Source organism: Pleurodeles waltl, chromosome 9 (assembly GCF_031143425.1).
Source record: "Pleurodeles waltl isolate 20211129_DDA chromosome 9, aPleWal1.hap1.20221129, whole genome shotgun sequence".
Taxonomy (NCBI): Eukaryota; Metazoa; Chordata; class Amphibia; order Caudata; family Salamandridae; genus Pleurodeles; species Pleurodeles waltl.
The window spans coordinates 776,676,302-776,691,181 of record NC_090448.1 but is presented as its reverse complement, the minus strand read 5'-3'; the positions used below and the strand labels follow the sequence as shown (position 1 = coordinate 776,691,181).

Here is a 14,880-nt window from a genome sequence, read left to right as displayed (position 1 = left end):
TGTGAATAGGAGCCAGGAGCTGCCTTGGATTGAAAGCAGCTCAACAGGGTCAGGAATTAGGAATGTTAAGTGTCACAATCGGATGAACATGAATAGAGGGAGGACAGAAAATGATGGTGAGATGATTAATTGTGGGACTAAGGCCATAGAATAGGCTCTTGAGTAAAGTCAATTGGTCTTTCCCTAGCACAGTCTCCTCTTAGCATGTTAGTCTTTACACTCACCTACAGCACTCTCACGCTCCCTCAGGGTCTGATCCACATAAAGCTTGGTCTTTTTTGGAACACTCAGTTTAATGCTCTGGGCCAAGGGAGGTCCTGGAGATGTATCTTTCTCTTCAAAAACTGCTGTCCTCTTCAGAATTTTGATGATGAGACCCCCTCCTTAAAAGTAAAACAAACATGTATGCCATATACAAAAACATGTAACTCTGAAATAAAAACTGAAAATCAGAAAATACGTTACTTACCAAGAACTGCAGTTCTCCAGTATTGGTATCTTTTATAGATTCACATGCTTGAATCCTTCCCCTTACGTCGAAGTGGGAGTCACACTGTACCATAACAAAGCAGTACATATCACTACCACAGGCTATAATGGTAAAGTAAATTTAATAGCCTATCTATGTCCTTTTTAAAAAAGGACAAAACTTGAACTATAACTAATCAGGTGACAGCACCCTCAAGAAAACTCTCACCAGAGGCCAAGTCCCTCAGATTTCCAAACACAAGTGGGAATAAATAATCCCAAGCTTTAAGAGGAGCCTCTCGGGGGAGGAGGGTGGGTCGCATGTGAATCTATAAAAGATACCAACACTGGAGGACTGCAGTTACAGGTAAGTTACTTATTTTCTTCCCCAGTATTAGAGCTTTCATAGATTCACATGCTTGAATCGGAACAGCAAGCAGTTACTGTATCTGTATATTTTAAAGTTTTAGCGCAAATAGTAGATGGTGGTTAGAAAACATATACATAACCTTCAAATGTAATTTAATAAATTACTAATATATAGGTATATATTCATGGCTATGAGAAAAATCGTACAGATTGCAACGTGTTGCCAACAAATGTCTTTTTCACTTAACCCGGTCCTGGAGTGAGTGTCTGGTGTCCGTAGGACCATTACGGAGCTGTGATTTTATGTATCATACATCAAAATTTTCTAATATACATAAAGATATGGAACTAAAAGAGGACCCCCCCCTTATTGAAATAAGTGGTGTAGTAAAACCTGTCCAACCGCTGCATCACTGCGCTTTGCTGAATCCAGGTAATAATGCTGCATGAATTATATGCACACTTTTCCAAGTGGCAGCACAACATATCTTCTCCAGATGCACTTCTGCAAACAAAATAGCTGAGGTGGAAACTGCCCTTGTTGAGTGCACCCTGGATTTCTCTGTGAGGGGCTTGCTAGTATTTGAGTGGCAGAACTGGATCACAGCTGAAATTCAATGAGTGATGGTTGCCATCGTGACTGCAGCACCTTAACGAGTGTGTCCATCCGAGTTAAACAGTTGGTCTGTTCTCAGGAGTTGTTTAGTGTGATGTAAGTAGAATTTTAGATATCATTCGATACCTAGCATATGAATAGACCTCTCAATTAGTGAATTGGATTCAGGAAGAAAGTCCGAAATATTATAGGATCATTAAGGCAAAATCCGAAGTAACCTTGGGAATAAATCTGTGGATTGGTTGTGAGAAGTACTAAATTGCCTGTGTGTTGCAAGAAGGTTCTTGAGTTGAAAAAGCCTGCATCTCCTCCACAGTCCTGGTCGGAGTGCATGTTAGTAACAAGGCAACCTTCCATGTGAGAAACATGAGGTGTGCTCTGTGAATAGACTCAAATGAACTCTTCATGAGCTGAAATATAAGTATGTTCAGGTATTAGTCCAGGGGAGGAGCCCTTATGGGAGGAAAACTGTGAATAATTATTTTATGAACTGTTCGATGAGTCTGAAAGAGAGAAAATGTGATGAGCCTCTATATCTTGATATTTCTGCAAGCCGTACCTTAACAGAAACATGTACCAACTGTGACTGAGCTAGCGAGAGAGGAAAGAGTAGTTATTTGCCAGGTTATGCTAGTAGAGGACACAGGTTTGATTTCTGGCGCCATAGGCAGAAACGCTTCCATTACCATTTACATATCTTTATTGTGGCTTTCGCTTTGACTTGGAGAGAATACACCTGCAGTCCTGAGGAATATTGAGATCTTTGAATTCATGGAATTTAGGAGCCGTGCACATAAGAGGAGAGAGGTCAGGTCAGGATAAAGAATCTGGTCTAAGTTAATTGTCAAAAGTTTACAGGGTGTTGGTAGGTGAATGGGGCTGTATTCCGATAGCAGGAGAAGGTCCGTGAACCAATGCTGCCTGGGCTACCTGGGGGCTATCAGGATGAGACAACACCACTCCACTTCCCTCTTGCTGAGAACCTTTGGTATTAAAGATATCTGGGAAAAAGGTAGGCATAGATCCCAGACCATCTGTCGAAAAGCATTCCTCCACGACCCTAGATGTAGATGCCAACTTGCATAGAACTGCCATTTGCGGTTTTCGTATGTTGCAAAGAGATCTAGAGCAGGTTTGCTCCAGAACAAGAACATACTTGGCACCGACTGATCAAACTCCCATTTGTGGAGGCTGTTCCCAGTTCTGCTTAGCATGTCTGCTAAGAGATTTCTAGTCCTGGGAATATGTTTGTCCAAAGAGTTTTACTGTGCGTTGTTAGCCAGCTCCAGATTTCCTGATCTTCCTTAGATAGCAAAAGTAATCTTGTGTCACTTTGTTAATTCACGTTTTGCACTCTGATGGTATTGTTCATGCGAATTAACACCGAAGACTCTGGTACCATTGGCAGGAAACTGTGGAGACTGAGTAGATGACTTTGAGCGCAAAGCGATTGATATGTATGCTCATTTGGAGTGAAGACGATTTTCCTTGAATTTGCAGGTTCTGTAGATGACCGCCTTAGCTCTCCAGGGAGGTATCCATAATCATTATGAAGTGAGGTATTTGAGGTAAGAACGTGATAGGTGGGAGTTCTTGGACCACCAGGCTAGAGCTTTCATCATACCTGTGTGAAATCCACCAGGCCCTTGAACATTCTTTTGTTTGAATCTATTGTTTTAATAGCTGTTCCTGTAAGGCTCTCATTTTCATGCATGCAAGAGGGATCATATTGATCACTGAGGACATGATGCCCAAAAGCTAATTAAACAGACACACTGATTTATTTGTTTATTTCCCTTCCAGAGCCAGTTCCTAGAGCCTTCACTGCTTGTCTTCGGTTAGAAAGTCTTTGCCTTGGACAGTATCTAGTTTTGCGGCAAAAGAACAGCATCTTTTTTGGAAGGAGGGGTTGAGGATCTTTGATAATACACAAGGAGACCTAGTTTGTAAAGCAACTTTAGGGAAGCCTCTGAGGCCTTGGATGCTTGAAATGCTGTTGGTGCTTTTATCAACCAGTTGTCGAAGTAGGAGAATACCGGATGACCATCCTTCCTGAAAAAAGCTGATTTGAAGCCAAATGGGAGAACTTTGATGAATGGGTGGGAAAGCGGAATTATGAATCCTGTAAATTCATAGCTGTCATATGGTGTCGGAAAGGGTGACCACGTAAAAGGATTGTTTCTGGAAATACGTGCTTAATTTCCATAGGTCTATGATGGATTGCCACTCCTCTCTTATCAAGTCTATGAGGAAAAATCAAGAACAGTACCAGTTCATTGCTGAGAATGTGGTCCTTTTTCTAAGGAACCTTTGGTTAGCATATCTAGCACTCCCCTCCGTAACAAAAGACGATGAGGTGGGCACCCTCGTTTTGGCAGAGTAGTGGGCGGAATCTGGGTGAACTCTAACAGCTGACTATATGTAATGAGATCCTGGACTTATTTGTCTGATGCTATTTTCCGTCATAGATGACACATTTTTGGATTTATTTCTCCCACAGGATGGTGTAAACAGCACCAGAACATTGCCACAGTAGGTAAGCTAGCCTAAGGGCTACTGAGAAGGTTGATAAGTCTGACACCTCTGGTATCCTCCTTGATACACATAATGTCTCTTTCATGGGTCCCTCTAAAAAGGTGTTTCTTTCAAAATTGTAATGTGCCAAAAGATCTTGCAGTGTTGGAGTCAGCCTTGACTGACTGCAAGGTGATCATCGACATGCTTGCCAAACAGAGCATTGGCATGGTAAGGTAAAAATATCAGATTCTAAATGTTGTGGCCTTGAACCAATGTTGGTGTCTAAGGACCGCTGACCCTGCCAGTAGTGGGAATCCTATTGAAGCTATATCTATACCGCAATATATGCTTTCTGATGAGGATGTTTCACCCACACGCAGTATCTTTTTTTTTGTCCTTTCAATTCTGGCAGAAATTTTATGTATGTAGTAATGTCTGACCACATCTGATGGTTATACGTACTCAATATTGCCAGGTGAATTGGCATCCCGTACACTGGTTGAGAACATTTCCTTGCTGGTTAGGTGGGGTTACGAGTGACAGGGTTTTCTATGATTGTAATTCCTCCTATTTATATCAACAATTCGAATAGGTCCCACAGCTTTTCCACTGAAAGGCATAAAGAAAAACATACTGATTGCTTGCTTGCTTGCCATTGGAAGTTTGAAGCGTTTTGCCGCTCATTCTTAAAAGATATGGAAACCACCATAAATCATCTCATGGGGGAATCCATCAGCTGTGGGTGTAACATGCCATGGAGTTCTAGGACAAGAGCTACATGGACCTGATCCATGCTTTGAAATTGGAGGAGCGAAGTGGTGAAATTGTTCCACATATTGCCTCTCCATCAATTGCTGACTGCTGTAGACATGCTCATATTAGTCCCCTTAATTCTTGACATTAAATTTTTCTATGATCATGTTTGTTTCGTTCTTGTTGATGACGATTATGTGCTTTTGTAGTTGTTTGTACTGTTATTGAGATAGTCGACATTGACAATGTTTGTCGTCGATGAGGCCTTTGTCGTTCAGGATGCAGTCATAGATGAGGTCGCCATAGGCGAGGACGCCATAGACGATGCAGTCATAGACAAGGGCGTCATAAACATTATCGTAGATGACCTTATTGTAGACTAGGTTATTATAGACAAGGCTGTCGTCATAGACTGTCACAGACAGGGCTGTCGTAGATGACCATTGTAGATGAGACTTTCGTAGGCGGCCGTTGTAGATTAGGCTGTCATAGGCCCCCATCATAGATGAGGCTGTTGTAGATGACCATTGTAGAGGAGGCTGTCATAGACATTCGTAGATGAGGCTGTCATAGATGACCATTGTAGATGCCATCATAGATGAGGCTGTCATAGATGACCGTTGTAGAAAAGCACCGTAGATGAGGCAGTCATGGACGACCGTCGTCGACGAGGCCACGTAGATGAGGCAGTTGTCGATGACCATCGTAGATGACCGTCATCAACAGTTATTGATGAGGCCATTGTAGATGAGGACATCTGTAGATGAGGTCATCCATATACAAGGCCATCTGTATACGAGGCCATCCGCCATCCGTAGATGAGGCCATCTGTAGATGAGGCCAGTTGTAGATGAGTACGTCATAGACAATGCCATCATAGAGGAGCCCCTTCGTAGACAAAGCCCTTCAAAGACGAGGTCCGTCGAATACAAAGCTGTCATAGGTGAGGCAATAATAGTCGACAGAGTTGTGGTCATTGACACAGTCATCTTAATTGTTGTTAACAATGATTTTGATGGCAATTTTGCCGCAGTCGCCTCATTGTCAGATTATGAGGATCTCCCTGATGTAGTGTCAGAGTTGAAGAGGGTCTGCCTCTAAGGAAGCTGTTTCCAATCTTGTCTCTCTGTGAGAAGTGCCTGTTGTAGGAAAGTACCCTCTGTTTGGCCTGGCTACCCCCACTTTTTGCCTGCTGTCAGAGTGTTTTTTACTGTGTTCACTGGGATCCTGGTAATCAAGATCCCAGTGACTTTGCTCTCTCCCTCTAACTTTGGTTGCTCAGGACTTAGCTCACCCTACAATTGGCATACTGGTGCCCCCATGTAAGTCACTAGTATATGGTACTTAGGTACCCAGGGCATTGGGGCACCAGAGGTTCCCCATTGGCTCCAGCATGTAATTTGCGACCCATGGGAGCACATGCAAAATGTGTTTGCAGGCCTGCCTTTGCAGCCTGCATGAAAAGGTGTTTACACTGCACCAGGTCACTGTAAGACACCCCTATGGCAGGTCCTCCTAGTTCAGAGGACGGGGGAGGTACCGGTGTGTGAGGGCATCCTGCATGAGCAGAGGAGACTATGAATTCCAGCTCCCTTTCCCTGGACTTCGTAAGTGCAGGGAAGCCATTTTACTTGTGTACTGGACTCAAGTCACTGCCTTTTTCCAGCTACATAATGGTGACTCCGAACCTGGGCATGTTTGGTATCAGTTGCCAGTATTGGTTGTATGATTCCATGCACTCTGGGGGCTCCTTAGAGGACCCCCAGCATTGCTCCTACCAGCCATCTGGGTTTTTTTGGGCAGCCTGCGCTGCTGCCACACCACAGACATGTTTCTGTCCTGCTGTTGCTTGACCAGCTCAAGCAGAGTAAAGCAGAACAAACGGTTTCTTTTGGGAGAGGGAGGCAACACACTCTCCCTTTGGAAATAGGTGTTATTTGGCTTGGGAGGGGTAGCCTGCCCAAGCCACTGGTATGCTTTGAAGGGCACATTTGGTGCCCTTCTTGCATAAACCAGTTTGCACCAGTTCAGGGACCCTCAGTCCCTGCTCTGGCTCGAAACTGGACAATGGAAAGGGGAGTGATTACTCCCCTGTCCATCACCACCCCAGGGGTGGTGCCCAGAGCTCCTCCAGGTGGTCAATTGATTCTGCCATCTTGAGTTCAAGGTGGGCAGAGGTTCCTGAGAGCATCCGAGTAGCAGGTCAGACAGGTGATGTCACAGCTCCCTCTTGATAGGTGGTCACCCTGCTAGGTGACCAATCCCCCTTCCTACGCTACTTAGGGACTCCCTCCCAGGTGAGTCTTCAGATTCGACATGCAAGATTCCAGCAGGACTCCTCTGCATCGTTTCCTTCATCTTCTGGCCACCGGAAGTACAACTGGACCCTTCCAGCAACTGCAACATTTCCGTGGATGTGCATCCTCTGTGGGCGACGAATCTTCAGCCTGCACAAGAAGTAAGAAGGAATCTCCCTTGGAGTGAAGGAGTCACTCCCTTGCATCTGCAGGCACCAACTGCAACAATGACTGGCTGTGTGGATCCTCTCTCCTACGGAAGTGTGTGGCTTCTTCATCACAGGTTGTGGTCTGGAGTGGTTCCCTTGATCTGCTCTACCAGCTGTCCAACTTGGAAGCCGGTAAGCCCTTGCCTTTCCTTGAAGGACAGTACCCCTGTGCAAATCAAATCTTGAAGCTACCAAGGACTGTTTGTTCCTCCTCCAAGGGATCTTCAGGCTCCATGTACCCCTGGCCTTCAGCACTCTTCCCTGCAAAGTACAGTCTCCTGCCTGCTGCTCAGCGATGTGGGACACCTCTTCAGGTGTGCTGAGTGGGCCTCACTACGACTCCTGTGGCTGTTGCCTGTGGGTCGCATATGTGGGCTGCCTCCTCTTCTTGTGACTCTCCCAGCTGCGGAGGGTCACCTCGGACTCCCCTCCTTTGGTCAAGTCCCCTGGGCCTTGCAAAACCTTCTTTGCCGACTGGTGCATTAGCCAAGACTTGTGGTGGTTTTCCAACAACACTGACAGACTGCATCACGAACGCCGACATGGGACATCACTTTTGGAACTCCTCTTCTGCTCCTGTGTTGCACTGCTGACTTTCTTCATCCACCGTCGACCTCTACCTGCATCCCCAGAAGGGTGGGTAGAGGCTCCTGGCACAGCCGGACACTCCAACTTGAAGTGGACGTGGTTCCCTTGTTTTGCAGGTCCTCTTCTGTCAGGATCCACCTTAGGTTTCTTTCAGTCTTGTCTGGGTCTTGCACAGTCCTTTCCCAAAGCTCTCCTGTGGGTTGGGGGAAAACCTGGTACTTACCTCTTCTCTCCTGGTCGCTGGGGGGGGGCACCCTGATGCTTAACTTTTGGGGTTTATAGTTTCTCCAGCTCCCCTCTACTAATTCCACTTCCTTGGGCGGGAGACTGTCTTTCACATTCCACTTACTTAGTATATGGTTTGGTCTCCTCCTAGGGCCTTCTCTAGTCCTATTGTTTTTACTATTTGCTATTGCTTTCTAAGCTAATCACGGATTTCTAATATGTATATAATAGTGTGTTTACTCACCTCCTAGTGGAGCTTTGTCTAGACAGTATTTGAGCAATTATGTTACTATAATGAAGAACCTTTATTTTTGTAACACTGTGTGTTTCTTTCATGTGTGTAAGTGCTGTGTGACTGTAGTGGTATTGCATAAGCTTTGCATGTCTCCTAGATACGTCTTGGCTGCTCATCCACTGCTACCTCTAGAGAGTCCTGGCTTCCTAGACACTGTCTTCACCTCAATAATAGGGGATACCTGGACCTGGTATTATGTGATAAGACCACAGGTGCTCACCACACACCAGGCCAGCTTCCTACATCTATGAAGACTCATGGTAAGCCTTTTTTAGCTTTTCTGCACGTCTTCTTGGGAGCCTTAGCATGACCTCTCCCTTTGACCTCTCCTGTGAAGTGAAGCAACCCTCACTGTCCTCATCATAAGTGACAGATTTAAGTTTCTGTAGTCCCAGTAATAGCTTCATCTCTCAGAAGGTGAGTTTTTGAGGAAAAATGTTGAACATATTTTGTAGTCCTTTACCTTGTTTTCTGCTACTCTAACATATTAGTGTAAGGGTCAGATAAATGAAACATGAAATATAATTGTGGCTGATCCAAAAAGAAGTAATAGCTGAAGTAAACTGGGAGAGCTCACGGAGACTCCCTTCACACGACATGCAGTAGAAAATCTGAGGGACTCAGCATCTGTTGGGAGTGTTCTAAAGGGTGCTGCTGCCTGATTGATTATAGTTCAAGTTTGGTCCTTTTTTAAAAAGGACATAGATAGGCTAATAAACTGACTTTTCCATTGCCATTATAACCTATGGTAGTGATATATACTGCTTTGTTATGCTATTGTGGGACTACCACTTCGACGATGGGGAATGATTTAAGCATGTGAATCAATCAACGATCCAATACTGGAAAAGCAGTATTTACTAGATCCAGTTTCAACACTCACTTAGGCTTCACATGATTTTAACAAAGAGATATGCACACTCACAAGAATCTTTAAGATTAACTGCTATTTCCACATTGTGCCAGCCAGTGCCCTACATTCACTTGTGTTCGACCCTTACTGAAAAAATATTCCATACATTTTTAAGACAGAGGGATTGAAATCCTAAAACATTCTAAAACAGTTGTCCACTTGCCTTTGTATGAATTCTTGTGTTTTCTTTATTCCACAGAGCATCAATACACACACAGTGCTATATATACAAAAACTATCCGAGATATTTTAAAAATTCTTATATTCAGGAAAGGTACTTGGGCTACAACATTAAAGTAAGTTACAGATTTACTTCTCAACCAGAAATGACCACTTGTGGTGTGTGTTCCTGCTATTCTATAGTATTCATCAACAAGACCAAAGATTGCGGACATGAAAATAAAATAAAACTATTTAATTCAAATATTGTTTAAGATTCCTTAGAAGATTATCAAGGAAGTCTTTGACAAAAGACTGAAGAATTTATTTATGCCAAAACTATCCACCAATGAACATGTCTAATCAATGTATGGGAAATGGATGGATCACAAATCATGCTACTATTGCTTATGGGAAATAAACAACAAACTATGTCACTCTATCAAGGCTGGAAGCTAATAAGTTGGATGAGTACCTGCAACCTTGGTTTAATTATGCTGCAAACTGAACACTACTTAAAATGTGGAATGGGGTAGGAACGACTAGCCGCAAACTAGCTGATGGCCAAAGACAACAGCCTCAATAATTCTACATTACCTGAAGTCCAGACATGTGGCCAATGATTGACAAAAGCTAGAACAATCCACTGTTTCCCCAGGCAGGACTGATGGACCCACAGCAGTTATCCATCCCCTGTCCCAGCCAAAGTTGCTGTAGAGCAGATGGCAGAGCAAGGTGCCCAGAAAATGTCTCTCAGGTTGTGTGAGTACCTGTTCCAGCCCATCAGAAAGAGAAATGCCCCAAGACACTGCATGGTAGCGAACAGAGCAGAGGGACTGACTGCTGTGTGGGTGGCAGCTGGCATTGAAGACCAAGAGTGCAGCACAGCTCCTCCATAGCCAGTGGAAAGAGAACTGATGGCAGCTGCGGATGTTTTCTCACAGCAGTGCAATCTTGGCCTTTATCGCGTCACAGTCAATGCCAGGGGGTGCTGCAGATCCAATAACCCCCTCCTCCCAGTAGCTGCAACATTCAGATTTGGGGGTCTGATCTGATCCAGTATATCTGTTCTTGGAGCTCGGGATGTGGGGTGTGATGGTACTTGGTCCATCCAACCTCGCGGCCCACCACTTCTGACCACAGGATACAAGAGTAAACTTCCTTTGCAGTGCCCTAAATTATATAAGCTACTAACATTTGTGAGGGGTCACCTTGGAGAACTGGAGGATGGCATTCTGCTGAGAGATAAATACAAAGGGGCAATGATGGAGTGCGTCTGTGCTTGCAGGCTTATTCTACTTCCCATCTGCCTCTCCAAGAGGGGGAAGCAGTTGGAGACACAAGTGCTTTGGGGCCCAGTAAAATGCAGGCAATAAACCACTGAGAAACACATGCTTTGATCAATCTTGATGTGTAGGGTACTGGGGCACCCTCAGCAGGCAGCAGTTCACTTACTGTGCTTCATGAATCAGCCATTAATGTGCTAGTGGTCTGACAAATTGTGACCAACAGGTTGAACTCCATACTGAAGAGCAACAAAATGAGGCAAATGTCCTTGGCCTTTTCACTGGAAAATAATTTGATTCTTCTTGAAAATGACATCTCCACGCATATGGAACTTAGATAGAAATTGGTCTACTTTGAGAATGGCATAGCCTTGCCTCTCTCCCAAGAATGGTGACCCACCCCTTGCCAAGGCTGGAGATGGGTAAGGATAAAGGAGCAGGACTGATCCAACAAAGTCACTTGAACAAGTATGTGTTTTCAAAATAGTCTGTTGATGGATGACACAGCCGGTCACCAGCTAAGGTACCCACAACAAGGTATCTTACTGCACTCCTAGAATCACCATTAAAGGAAATTCTTCATGCAGTACAAGACTTCAGAGAGGTGATAAAACAAAATTTGACGCATTGGCCATTGATGTGAATCTCATCCAGCCACATCTTTAGAATATATCTGAGTGGGTTGGACCATTAGGAAGAGATGAGTGTTACATGAAGGAGTTAAAATCCATGTAGCAACCCATAAAGCAACATACACCTCATGTGCAAGGTTTGAATGCAAGGGCTCAGGGGTGCTCAAGCAGAATTAACATCTGTATTGTTAGTGTTCTGGAATGAAAGAAGAGACTTTTGGTCAAATCAGTCATTGTAAATAGTCTCCAACCTAAGCGTCTATCTCACCACTGCTCTGTCTATGGAGTATACCCAGCAGTGGTTCCTCTACCAAACCGGACGCATATCCTAGTATGATAAGCACAAACCTGCTTATCTTTAAACACCAAGGCGCTATTCTGCAAGCGGCTGAGCAGTCTAGTCCCTTGAGACCGGGCAAAGGTACAATTCTTATATCTTAAGCGTTACTCCATCAGATTAGGACATCTGATGCACTCAAGAGAACTGAGGATTAGGAATATCAGATACCTTTTGGTATTCCCTGTAGATGGCTAGTCCTGACATTTGACCTCCTCAAATAATGTGAGGGTTTGGCTCCAGAGGCAGCAGGCTGAGAAAATCTCTGATGGGTCGTAGACCAGGAAAAGACATGGTTTACAAGAAGAAATAACTGGTAATAGAGAAATTAACATAGAGGAAACTGACTGTTCAGCAGACTGATCGAACTCCACAAGTGTCAGATGCTATTCCTGACTGACAGGGCACTCCTACTGGAGGCTGTTGGTCCTTCTGAAGGTGATTTATGGAATTAATATTCTAATTGTTTCTCCCTTTTGGGGATGTTTGGAATTGCTAATGTTTTGATATGGGGCCATACAGTAATACTGATGAGCTATGTTTGTATGCCCAAGCTTCCTGCTATTTTTGACCCAGAGTTTTGACCCATGCACAGTACTGCTTAAAGGCTAAGTGTACAATTATATTGTTGATCACAATTGAAAGATGTAAGATGTTGGTTTGGGAAGTTTGTTGTAATTTTTGTAATCATGCGGAGGGTCCGGAAGATCATCTGTGATTCCCCTGCCCTACGAGGGCACGATTAGTCTCCTTAAATAGAGTAGACCACGATTGATGGGCCAATATGCTTCCTGTGAATTGGACTGATGGACAGTTTCAAGCCAGTGTTGTGGAGAAAGGGGCAGTTGTGTGGGAGGACTTTTTTTTTTTATTTTTTAAATCATATGTTGTCATTGGTGTTATTGCAGGGTGGGAATACTGAAATATTGGTCCCTGGGCAGTTGTGATTACCATACCTTGTAGCTGATGAAGAGAAAAGGCCAGCTTGAGATAAACATCTAGAATGCTAAAGGGCTGTGGTATGAGCTTAAAAGAGGAGCAGTAATGCAAATGTTAAAATACCATGTTCCAAATATGGTCTTCACACAGGAACAACACTTTAAGCATGCTAATTGCCATATACTGGCTGGAGGCAGATAAGCCTAATGCCTCCAGAAGAGGGGCAATTTTGAATAAAACCTCCACCATCTTTACAGTGGAAGAGAACTGAAGAGATCCATGGGGATACTATGCAGCAGTGACAGCATGAGAGGAATGCAGACAAGTGTTATTTGTTCTGTGTACCTCTTGCTGAAACTACAACTGGTCACACTGGATAGAAGTGAACACCTGTTGACACAACTACCAGTTTGGAATCCTGGTGATGTGAGGTATCTGAACTCAACAGTGTTAGTGGGGCTGGATACATCTGGAGGGCCTGCAAGGCAGTACACCAGTCCCTCTGATATGCTTAAATTGGCATCTATCCTGGCACTAGTGGATATATGGAGATCAACAAACCCTGGAGATAGACAATTCTCTTATTACCTTAGTGCGGGGACCCATCCCATCAACTGTCTGATTTAAGGTTTCTGGAGAGGAGAACTTCAGACCTGTCCTCAATGTAGATGAGATGATGATAAATATTTACAGGTTATTTCTCTTGAGGTTAGATTTATCCAATCCTGCAAAATAAAACTGTGGTGATAACCTACAGGCAACTATTGATTACTATTTCTTGCTAAATTTGTGAATCTTTAAGTTAAAGGTCATTATACAGGAAATCTACAAGTCTGTCATAACAGGAAAAGCCTTTTACAGTTTGTCTGTCTTGAATAAATCAAGGATATTGAAGCCACCCAGAGAGAATCAGAATCTTGCAAGAGAAAAAGTACCTACAGTCAGGTGACAGGTGGGTAGACCAACAGTAGGAAGTAAACCATTTTAATATCAGGCACTCTTGTCTGGCTCTGGAAATCACTTCTGAGTGACTGAAAAGATGCTTTATGAAATGGGGAAAAAATCTAGCACACTAATAAACTTGTTTGAGAAAAGGAATAAAGGAAGTAGATGGGTGAGTGAAACATAGCATTCATTTTGGGATCCAACAGAAATAAAACAAAGCTTTGAACGCTATTTCAACACTGCCTATTATACCAATTTACAAATCTATGAAACTGATTGTGAGAGATTTCTCACTGAAGTGCCTGCCCCCGCAGACTTGCAGGGTCATTCTGACTGCAAACATGTATGCATGAGGAAGTTGTAGATTTGATAACTAAGATGAAATTGTGTAAACCATCGGGCTAAATGGCTAGACAATTACATTTTTAAAAAGACTGGTTGGCATCTAATTTCAATGATTAAAAGCTGCAAAAGATGATGGTCTAGTGCCCTATTACACTCACAAATCCACAGTAGTAGTAAGAAACAAAGAAGGAAAACTCCGACATTCAAGCTCATCCTACAGATCCATCTGGCTTCTGAACGTGAAGACAAACACTATTAGAGAACTGGCTACTTGAAAGAGTTGTCAATTCAGTTCTGTTTGACATCTTTATTTGGCCAAAACTATAAAAGTAACACATAAAAATACAATAAATAAAATATAAACATAAAACATTATAAGTTACAAAAACAATATTCAGACCAGTATTCAAGGAATTAAAATTCATTAATTTCATGGTCAAGCGCAGGGACATTCTGCAGTCATATATAAAGCTTTTCATAACATTTCCTACTTGCAAGTGCTGCTCTTATAAAAATTAACACAGCATGACAAATGTTTACTGTGCAAAACTGCTGCAAGAACACCAGTCCTTCCTGATGCTATCTCAAATTTGAGCTACACACAATAGGAACTAGGAAGAATGACCAGGGTGCAGAGTATAATGGGCACAACCAATGTAAAGTGACTTGTGCTTTGATCTGAAACATTATCACAGCAATATTATCACAGTGGCAAAGAGGTAAATCATGATGCCAAACACCTTGTAAAGGGAAAGCAACATTAAAACGCAGTGCACATAATCAAAAAGGATAAGGTAAAAACAGTGAGCAGAGTTTACAATCCAGCGTAAGTATGGTTCCAAGCTTCTTGTGTTTTGACACCAGAGAGTACCTGGCTACTCTCTATTGCCTGGGCCCTCTCCAGCCTCAACTCCATGCAATGATATAAACAACACTTTTTAACTTCTTCCTTAGAGTTGAGAGTTATCTTTTGTGGGTTAGTAAACA

At 43.3% G+C, this 14,880-nt stretch overlaps 1 protein-coding gene across 2 annotated transcripts in view; it reads right to left on the bottom strand.

The window, feature by feature from the left end:
- The window catches only part of BBS1 (Bardet-Biedl syndrome 1), a 373,242-nt gene that overhangs the window by 192,964 nt on the left and 165,398 nt on the right, over window positions 1-14,880 (bottom strand). For both annotated transcript variants that reach the window (XM_069207969.1, XM_069207970.1), the window contains one exon: window positions 225-383. In XM_069207969.1, the coding sequence (XP_069064070.1) occupies window positions 225-383 (159 nt within the window). The remainder of the gene's footprint in view (window positions 1-224; window positions 384-14,880) is intronic.